The sequence below is a fragment of the Peromyscus leucopus genome, chromosome 19, assembly GCF_004664715.2.
Source record: "Peromyscus leucopus breed LL Stock chromosome 19, UCI_PerLeu_2.1, whole genome shotgun sequence".
Lineage (NCBI taxonomy): Eukaryota > Metazoa > Chordata > Mammalia > Rodentia > Cricetidae > Peromyscus > Peromyscus leucopus.
The window spans coordinates 71,243,360-71,254,556 of NC_051079.1; the positions used below are offsets into that span (position 1 = coordinate 71,243,360).

General features: G+C 43.5%; 1 protein-coding gene across 1 annotated transcript in view; it reads right to left on the minus strand.

The window, feature by feature from the left end:
- LOC114696251 (S-antigen protein-like) overlaps window positions 1-8,959 on the minus strand; it is a 101,272-nt gene extending 92,313 nt beyond the window's left edge. The window contains exons 1-2 of the mRNA XM_037196925.1: window positions 8,945-8,959; window positions 5,944-6,076 (exon numbers count right to left, since the gene is read on the minus strand). Of these exons, the coding sequence (XP_037052820.1) occupies window positions 5,944-6,076; window positions 8,945-8,959 (148 nt within the window). The remainder of the gene's footprint in view (window positions 1-5,943; window positions 6,077-8,944) is intronic.
- Window positions 8,960-11,197: the final 2,238 nt, after the last annotated feature.

The window sequence follows — 11,197 nt, forward strand, 5'->3', positions numbered from 1 at the left end:
AGTCTAAACTGGGGTCATCCTTGTGGATTCCTGGGAATTTCCCTAGCACCAGGTTTCTCCCTTACCCCCCTGATATCTCCCTCTGTCAAGTTATCTCGTTCACTGCTCTCCCACTCAGTCCCTCCTCCAGCTCAACTACCCCGTTCCCTCATGGTCTCATTCCTCATCCCCTCCCCTCTATTGCCCCCATCCCGTCCCCATTTACTCATGGAGATCTCATTTGTTTCCCCTTCCCAAGGCGGTCCATTCTAAGTAGAAAGAAAATAATGAGAAAGTTTAAGTATCGATAGATTTCATTGTGACATAAAGCACTGTAAATACAATTCAGGAAAAAAAATGTATAAAATATTTTTGAGATAGGCTCTTGCTCTGTAGCCCTGGATGGCCCAGAATTTGCCATGTTGACCAGACTGGCCTTCCCTCTCAAGTGCTGGTATGTTGTCTTGTTTTACTCTTTTACTCTTTCGGGAGTCTGCCACCCAGCTCCCAAATAAATCACACATGGAGGCTCATTCCTAATCATAAATGCCCTGCCTTAGCTTGACTTGTTTCTTGCCAGCTTTTCCTAACTTTATATTTTCCCAGCTACTTTTTACCTCTGGACTTTTACCTTTTTTTTTTAACTTCTGTAACCTTACTTTGTTTCTTACTCCATGGCTGGCTAGGTGGCTGACCCCTGATGTCCTCCTCCTTTTCTTGTTCCTCCTTCTTCCTCCTAGATTTCTCCTTCTATTTATCCTTTCTGACTTCCAGACCCACCTATCCTTTCTCCTGCCTCACTATTGGCCATTCAGCTCTTTATTAGACCATTGGGTGTTTTAGGTAGGCAAAGTAACACAGCTTCACAGAGTTAAACAAAATGCAACATAAACACAAGTAGCACACTTTGAAATAATATTCTATGACACTGGTATTAAAGGTATGTGCCACCACTCACAGCTTAAATATTTTTTAATGCATGACAAAGGATTACTAGTTGTAACATATGAACAGATCCTGTGTTAATACAAAATATAAATGCTTCAGTTTAAAGTGGAAAATAATACCAAAAAAAGAGGAACCAACAATGGTCTACAAATACGTAATCATCAAAACTTTTGGAAATAAGCCTTCATTTTCACTTTGAAAATCTCTTTCGAATAACTAATTTCTAGGAGCTAATTATGAAGGTGCTAAAATTTGGCCATCAGAATGTCCTAGATTCTTAGCTTTTTGTAAAACTGAAAAAGTAGTAATAACCAAATTTCTAATATTAGAAGACTGAATAAGATAAAGACTAATGTCTTGCTCCAGAACAGTACACCATACATGGTTTTCTAGATTGAATTGAGTAAAAGAACATGCTACTAAACGCCATGTCCAGTATTAGCCCGTCTTTGTGAAATATTTACACATGCTTTTTGAGTCAGTACAAAATATCAACAATGGTTATTTTTTTACTTGAATTAGCTTTTTAAAACATTAACATTTAATTTTTAAGATTTTTTCTTTTTATGTGAGTGTGTGTTTTCATGAGCAAATGAGTGTAGGTTCTCAGTACAGCCAGAAGAGGGCATTGTATCTGCCTGGAGCAGTAATTACAAGCTGTTGTGAGCTGCCCAGTGTGGGTGGTGGCAACCACACTCAGGTCCTCTGCAAGAACAATACATTATTTTAACTGCTGACTCATCTTTCCAGCCCCCTTGAATGGGCTTTATCATCTTAAAATTTGCTTTCAGTCTACATTTTAATTTTTATGCAGAGAACATGTTATACTGTTATTTGTAGCTATAATGTATATACAATCCATCAACTTCTGTTTCATATCATTACTATCAATATTAATAATAATATCACTACTGATTTATACTAGTGAATATTGCTTAATATTACACAGTAAAGTCAAACTTTAATTCAGCTTTTAAAACAGCCGTTCTTCCTATGCTTAGCAAATAAACATGCATGTTAACAATAAAATAAACATGGTACAACTAGCATTGACTTGGGATAAATTACAGTTACCAAAAGCAGATTAGAAATTTTTAAAAGTTAGAGAAGAACACAAATGTTCTTACAAAGAACAAGTGCTGGCACATTGAACAAGATAAGAAAAAATGTTTATTGTTATCTGGAATAATTAATCTTGTTTCCCTAGGAAGAAAACTCAATTTTGAAAACTCAAACTGTATTTTCCAGTCTAAATAAATTCAGTCTCTCAATGAATTTCTCATAATAAAGGAGCTATAATGCCCCATCTCCTGGTTTTCTCAACTGTATTCTTTTTGAATACACATCTAAAAGAACATTTTCAAATAGAGTGCTTAATCTTACATGAATGGTTTCCCTGAGTGCAGTCCTCAAGTGTCCCTTCATCAAGCTGTGACATGACATCCTGTGAAATTACCCATGATTTTTCTTGACCTACTGGACCTGGACTCTAGAATAGCCTTGGCTCTATCCCTCTTAGCTGAATGCCTTGGTCCTCAGCTTTACTCCATCTTACTTCCCCTGGGTTTAAAGCTTTGTGAGCCACACTTAGTACATCACAGTGCTCCCAGCACACAGCACATCTTAGTGCTCCCACACTCAGCACATCTTAGTGCTCCCTGCACTCAATACATCACTGTGCTCCCACACTTAGTACATCACAGTGCTCCCTCACTTAGTACATCCTAGTGCTCCCTGGACTCAGCACATCCCAGTGCTCCCACACTCAACACATCACTGTGCTCCCACACTTAGTACATCACAGTGCTCCCTCACTTAGTACATCCTAGTGCTCCCTGGACTCAGCACATCCCAGTGCTCCCACACTCAACACATCACTGTGCTCCCTCACTTAGTACATCCTAGTGCTTCCACACTTAGCACATCACTGTGCTCCCACACTCAGCACATCACTGTGCTCCCATACTTAGTACATCACAGTGCTCCCTCACTTAGTACATCCCAGTGCTCCCTCACTTAGTACATCCCAGTGCTCCCACACTCAGCACATCACTGTGCTCCCACACTTAGCACATCACTGTGCTCCCACACTTAGCACATCCCAGTGCTCCCACACTCAGCACATCCCAGTGCTCCCACACTCAGCACATCACTGTGCTCCCACACTCAGCACATCACTGTGCTCCCACACTTAGCACATCACTGTGCTCCCACACTCAGCACATCCCAGTGCTCCCACACTCAGCACATCACTGTGCTCCCACACTCAGCACATCACTGTGCTCCACACTCAGCACATCACTGTGCTCCCACACTCAGCACATCCCAGTGCTCCCACACTCAGCACATCACTGTGCTCCCACACTCAGCACATCCCAGTGCTCCCACACTCAGCACATCACTGTGCTCCCACACTCAGCACATCACTGTGCTCCCACACTCAGCACATCACTGTGCTCCCACACTCAACACGTCCCAGTGCTCCCACACTCAGCACATCCCAGTGCTCCCACACTTAGTACATCCCAGTGCTTCCTCACTTAGTACATCCTAGTGCTCCCTGGACTCAGCACATCCCAGTGCTCCCACACTCAACACATCCCAGTGCTCCCACACTCAGCACATCCCAGTGCTCCCACACTTAGTACATCCCAGTGCTCCCACACTTAGTACATCCCAGTGCTCCCTGGACTCAGCACATCCCAGTGCTCCCACACTCAGCACATCCCAGTGCTCCCACACTCAGCACATCCCAGTGCTCCCACACTCAGCACATCCCAGTGCTCCCACACTCAGCACATCCCAGTGCTCCCACACTCAGCACATCACTGTGCTCCCACACTCAGCACATCACTGTGCTCCCACACTTAGCACATCACTGTGCTCCCACACTCAGCACATCCCAGTGCTCTCCTCTCACCACCTCTGCTGCACTCTGTAGCAGTGACTTTTCATGAGTATGAGTATCAATAAAAGAAAATTGATGTCTTAAGAAACATGTCATTTTCGGGGAAATCACCATAAAAATCAAATTTTTTTCTTTTTAACTATTTAGTTTTCTATGATTGTATGTATTATTCATATGTATACATACAAACACACTGATATATAAATATGTACATGTCTACTATACTATTATGTATGATATGTAATAGACATGTTTGTTTTTATATAACTTATATGTATAAAATATTGAAACATACATTTAAAAATCGATTCATGCACTAGGGAGGCAGAGGCAGGCGGATCTTTGTGAGTTCGAGGCCAACCTGGGCTACCAAGTGAGTTCCAGGAAAGGCGCAAAGCTACACAGAGAAACCCTGTCTCGAAAAACCAAAAAAAAAAAAAAAAAAAAAAAAAATCGATTCATATCAGTTTAATGGTATTAAAATAAGACCAGGGTAAGCTGTGTGGTGGTGGTGGTAGTGCACACCTTTGATTCCAGCACTCAGGAGGCAGAGGCAGGTGGATCTTTGTGATTTCAAGGCCAACCTGGTCTACAAAAGTGAGTTCCAGGACAACCAAAACTGTTACACGGTCTTGTCATGAAAAAACAAACAAAAAAGACCAGTGAATAAAATCGTTTATAGGGCTCCTCCTCCACAGAAAAAGAGATTGGGATACTTGACGATCTCCACAAATTCTTTAATCACAACTGGGATGTGGCAGATGAAGAAGTTTCCACTCTACATATCTCATCAATCAGTGCTTTGTAAAGCCAGGGTTCTGTTTCTATTTGTTCTAATTTGACTTCTGTTATTATAATAAAACAATGACCACAAAACTAACATGGGGGAAGAAAAGGGTTTATTGGGCTTACACATCCATGTCACTGTCCCTCACTAAGTGAAACCAGGGCCAGAACTGGACACAGGAACCCCATGGGGGTACACTGCTTACAGGCTTGCTGGCCTTGGCTTGCCCAGCTTGCTTTCTTATGCAACCTAGGAACAGTTGCCTAGGAATGGCACCACCCACAGTGATCACTCATTAACCAAGGACATTCCCATAGACCAAGATGAGGAAGGCAACTCTTCAATTGAGGTTCCCCCTTCTCAGATGACTCCAGTCTGTGTCAAATTGACAAAAACCAACCCGCACACCATGCTAAAGTTTCCACTTCCCTCATGAAAAGAGTTTCACCCTCAAAATTTATATTAAATAGACATTAAGGGTAACAGTTGAGAATGTTAAGAAATTTAAAACCAGAATGGTAAAATTATTTAGAGCAGTATCAAATGCTTATCAACTCAATATCTATATAGTTCCTATACACAAATTCAAAATTTGTAATAGCTTTTAATGAACTCATGATACTGGAGTAAGCACGAGAAATATAAGAATTTATGATACACTAATACATTAAGAAATATCCTTTGAGATATTAAACTCACCCTGAACTTTTCTATACAAGATATATGTCCTTCTTAATGGGATCCTTCTTTATATATGAGTCTCCAGGTTGAGAAATGGATCAAAACTGAAAAGTAAAAATGAAAACGAACTGGGCATTACTTCAGGCCTGGATTCTCAGAACCCAGAAGCTCACTCAGGCAGGATGCCCTGAGTTCAAGGCTGGCTAGATAGAAAGATTCAGTCACATAAAAGAATAAAATGAAATAAAAGAAAGAGGAGAAAAGGTAGGAAAGAAGAGGAGTATTTTTAAAGTAAAAACTAAAATAAGAGGCTGGAGAGCTGGCTACGAGCTCACACGGCTATTGCAGAGAGCCCAGGTTTGGTTCCCAGGACTCCAGGTCTCCAGGACTCGTGTGAGGCAGCTCACCTGTAATTTCGGTTCCGGAGGACTGGACACACTCTTTCGGCCTCTGGAGGCTCTGTATGCACATGCTGCATATACAGATAAGCAGGCACACACATATTTACATTTTTTAAGTCCATGGAATAGATTTTGTTTAAATCTCCAAAGCAAAGTAACTGCATAATGGCTCTTTAAATTCATCTGCTGCTTCCGAGTTTACAGGGTTTCTAGTCCTCTAGCAGTGACGCCCATCTCACCCTGAACGAGTGAAGGAGAGCCATGCTGCACTCTACCCAGCGTCTCCTCAGGCCCCACCTTGTCCTCTACGGCTGTCCTCTCATACACAGCCTCAGCAGGTGCTCCTCCCAGGAGAATCTCACCGAGGACACACTGGTGGCAGAAGGAAAATGTGTCATCTTTCAGAGAGGAGTCTCTGTAGGTCTCTGTCCCCGAGGCTCCTGACACACCTCGAATCTTAGAAGCCCCGGGTTTAACCAGGATCCCTCTGCATCACTCACAGTCAGTACAGAAACTCACCTTCTAGAAACTGCTTGAATGATTGGTTGGGAGATATTTTTTGACACAAATTGGCTTTTCTTTAAGGTAAAGTCACCAATTCACAGCCGTCAATCCTGCATTAAACCTGGCTGATCAATTTTAATGAAATGCCTTCAGTCATAATAATATGTTAAAAATAAAACCCTCTTTCATATTAAAACAACAAGGAAGTACTCATTTGGCCCCAGGCCCCAGCTCCACCTGCTCCGGAGTAAAGAAGGCATCCTGCAATAATAGTGACATTTTTAATTATGCCGCTGTGCTTGAAATCCCGGGTAGGGTGTCATGATTGGATGAGGCCATGGGGAGATTCCCTGTGAAGTGTACTGACCTCAGAACCCAGGGCCTCACAGGAACTGAACAAAGGGTGAGGAAAAAGACCAGTGTGTGTGTGTGTGTGTGTGTGTGTGTGTGTGTGTGTGTGTGTGTGTGAAGGTGACCACAGCCTACAGCCAAGAGCTGCAGTCCTAAAATTCATTATCGTTCATTTAAAATAAACACATGTGACTCTTTCCTGTGCCCTGTTTTACCCTGGATATGCTCAGCCTGCTTTTTCCCTACTTCTGGAAAAAGCAACTCTGAACCGCTCTCTTGATCTCCTCACCCTTCCAGGGTGAAGTTAAACATCCCATCCCTTCCCTCCCTCCTTGAGAGCTATCAGTCATCATCTAGTCACCAGAGCCAGGCATCCCCATCTAACCTGCATGCCACTTTGGCGCTCTGAGGACTCTGGTCCTGGTCTGCCCCTTAGCCCTACATGTAAAGGAAGTTTTAAAATTGTCCTACTAGGGCTGTGTAAAGCATCCTTCTTCCAAGGCTGTGTTTGCTGTCTTTAGAGGATGCCAATGTTTAATGCTCCAGTGTGTGAACAGCCCTTGTCATTGCTCAGAAAAGGGAGCAGGGGTTGGTAGTAAGTGTTTAAAGATCCAAAGAACAAATCCCAGTTCTAGTGAGTCTGCATGCACTGCGGCAGGGCCCAGAGAGCAGGGGGAGGCTGGCGCATCTCAGGCAAAGATGCATATGAAGGTTGTGGATTACTCCACTCAGAAACTGGAAGGGAGAGCTAGTGGTCCTAACTGGTAAAGTGCTTGCCTCAAAAGCACAAATATCTGAGTCTGGTACCCAGAACCCATAAGAGAAACACAGGAGTGATGTGGCATCCCTGTGACCCAACACTTGAGAGAGAGGCAGAAGGATGTCAGGGCCCACTGACCAGTCACCCAAGCTGAACTGGTGAACTCTGGGACAATGACAGACACTACAGATGGCTGATTCTGAGAAAGAATGCCTAAGGTTGGCCTCTGGCCTCTATGGGCACATGCACACACATGCTTGAGTACCCACATACACTTGTTCACATGTACACACATTCTTTTCAAATAAATTGCATGTTGTGCTTTGAATACTAAAGACTTCAGTGATGGAGTTTAACACGGATGAGAAACAGGCAGCAGTGAGAGCCACGATGAAGGATATCCCAGGAACTACTGTGAGATAGGGGGACACGGGGGGGGGGGGGGGGAGGAGAAAGAAGCACCCGGAATTTCTGCTGCGCTCCTTGGAGCACTTACACTGAGCAGTCGTATAAGGAAGAACATTTCGGATGACGCGTAAGCTGAGGCTAGCTGAGTCTCCCAGAGAACACCTCTGCACTCCTGTGGTTGCCTAGCTCATCTTCCTGTCTGCTCTCCAGCCCTGCTCTGAACACTGGGATGTGAAAAAAAGAAAACACCAGGGCAATTCACTGTGGTGATTAAACTCTGAGTCTGGCTTATGGAGGTTAGGGAAAGGCCTCCCCTGGCAGATGTAGAAATGTATTCAGGTCCTCAAGAGGTGAAAGTGGTTAGGGTTCCAGAGGAATCATGAGAAATAATTGAAAACATGAACATGGAGCTTTGGGGGATGAGGGAGAGGCTGTTATTGGAGACCGCTTAGAGAAGCCTTCCGTGGTCCTGTGAGAAGTGAGTCTTTTAATGTGGTCGTGTTGCTCAGCATCCCCCTGCTTGGCTTACACCAAGTACTGTGTAGGGAGCTTCTCCAGTCTGTCCGGTAGCAGACTTGGCCCTCTGCTATCAGCTCCAACTGTGTCCACTTAAAAGACTCTTGAAGCCACTTAGATCTCCACCAAGTTCTGGCTGTCGTCTGGAACTCTCTTGATAGTTGAGTCACCCTTTGAAATGTAAGCAGCACTTGAGAATCCAGTGGGAGCCTTTCAGACCTGGGAAAGCCAGGTGATCAATAGATCATACGTATTCTTAATTACTTCCTGTGTCTGTGTGTATGTGCACATGTATGTGTGCACATGAATGTGTTGGTGCTCAAACACGCATGAGCATATTCTTGTAGAAATCAGAGGTCACTGTGAAGTGTCTTCCTCAGTTCCTAGCCATTTATTTTTCTTCAATCCTTGAGATAGTGTCTCTCAGGGAACCGGAGCTTATCTATAGGACCAGCTGATCCTCAGGCCCCAGGGATGGGCCTGTCTCCACGACCATCTCAGCACCAGGATTACAGGGATGAGCTGACACACTTGGCGCTTTGTGTGAGCGGAGGGGATTCCCAACTCACATCCTCAGGTTTGCCCTGCAAGTGCCTTACAGCCCGAGCTACCTCGGCAGCCTGCTAATTTCCACACTTTTTAAAGTAAGTGACCAGTGTGGTCAGATGCTTTTCTCTTTGTTCCCTATTCCTTTAACTTACCAGAATCACATTCATGTTCATCTTCAGAATGTCATTCAAGTTTTAAACTCTAGTGACAGGGACCCTGGTCATAAGGGCTGCAATCTGCAGTTTTAATTTCGTTTGCACCTAATCAATGATACTGCTGGCCGTGTTCGGTGGGTTCTGGAATCTAAGCCTTGGGTCAGAGTTAGGTTGTGGGTGTCCAGTGTTGGGATGTGGGGTTCAGGTGGAGTCTTGTAAGATTTATGTCAGCGTTCTTCTTCTTTCCCCTCAGGGCAGTGAGCTGCTCTGGAATACAAAATAACAAAGATTGATCCTGAACTCATTTCCATAAATATGTTGGGCAAATAGAAAAGCACACTGCCCGTGCTGGTTGAAATGTGGCGGCCAAGTCCAAGGAGCAGTGGCACTAGCTGTGAAATTTCCCATGAATACTTAAGCTTCAACAGGGGCAGTTTCTTCAAAAAGACTTTGGTCAACAGATTTGTACTGAAATAAACTTCAGGAGTTGACATGAGCTTAATTAAAAAGTGATAAATCTCGTTGCCCCATCTATCAGCTATTTTAGAAAGAGAAATGCTAGACTCTCGTAGTCACTAAGTCACACTGGCTAGCAAATACACACATAATTTCCATGGTGTGGTTTATGTCTGAGGCATAAGGAACTGTGCATTCCTCCTTCAAAATGTTAGCTGGTTTTTCATCTGTTATTTTTTCATCGTTTTTATTGTGTGTCATTTCCAGGAAACATCTTCCCAAAGAGTCAAGGTTGGGTATACGTAATTTTGTGTGCTTTTGTACCTAAAATCCGTGATGCAATATGTGTTGAAGAACTTACATCCCAAAGCCCCACATGCATAGCAGTGTGAGTGCTTCAGTTGGAAGACTGACATGCTTGATGCCTTTTATGGCTGAGATGGACTCAAACCATTTGTAATAGGTCTTTGCATGCAGGAAGAATTTCACACCCAACGCCTCTTGGCTGCACACTTACAAACGCAGGAAAGGCAATGGTCAGTGAAGTTGTTCACTTTTCTTTCTACACATATGGGTGTCATTAGAGAGGATGGATAGAGTGGTGAAGAGAGTTCACACCTTTAGGGACAATGGAACTTGTTCTGGGCTTGTGCTAGGTGTTGTCATGAAATGCCAGATTGTGGGTAGGTGTGAGCTCTAGCAATTCTCTCTCCACCCTTCTACATCCCAGTCTCTGAGGTGTGCAAGCCTGGCAAGGGGAAATTCTCACTCAGGACTTCTGTAGAGTCTCTCATTTCTGTCTTCTGAGCATTGAGTGAACACAGGGAATTTTTCTCCTTTTCACTGGGAGGTTCCTAGATCAGGTCAACCATCCACAAGGACCACTGGAGATAGTGTTTTCCTCTTGGAGTTAAGAAGAGTTTTTTAGTGAAGGAACTTTGAAAATTCTTCATCACAGGCTGGCGGTGGTGACACACGCCTTTAATCCCAGCACTTAGGAGGCAGAGGCAGGCAGATCTTCGTGAGCTTGAGGCCAGCCTGATGTACAGAGCAAGATCCAGGAAAGGCACAAAGCTACACAGAGAAACCTTGTCTCAAAAAACCAAAAAAAAAGAAAAGAAAATTCTTCATTACTCTCAAATACTACCTCTTTGATCCTTAGATATCAAGACCTGCTTTAGGACCTCAAAACTGAAAACTCAAATATTAGTTCTCTGAATCTTTGCTGAGCCCCATTTTCTGAAAACATGCTTTAATAGAAGAAAGGGTATGAATAAATTGCTTCTAAGAAGTAATTATAAAAGGATTAAGAAACAATTATATATTTCAAAATATTCTAACAAGGAAATTTGAGTTTTAAAAAATTGAGTTTTTAGTAAATATGGACTCAGAAAACCCACAGCAGCCAAGTGAAAGCCAAGTGAGGAAGAGCTTAGACATGCTATTCCCTAGATTCCATACAATTATTTCAATTATTAACTCACAACAAGTTACCTACATTGAGCCAACAAGACTAGCTCTATCAAGTCAAAGAAGTGGTAGGCGGGGGAGGGGCGGTCCAGGGACCTGCTCTTGAGTTCTTCATTTCTGGCTAATGATAGATTTCGGGAGAGCGGGACCATTGCCTTTAACTGTGCACCCTGGCTCCAAGTGATAGATCCGAACCCATGGTGACAAGGGGCAGCAACAACCCAGGTTAACCTCAAGGGGTAACAAAACAATAGGAACAGACAAGGATGTGGGAGAGAGGAGTGTATGCATAAGATAGACAGAGGTGGTAGGGTAAGGGTAGGA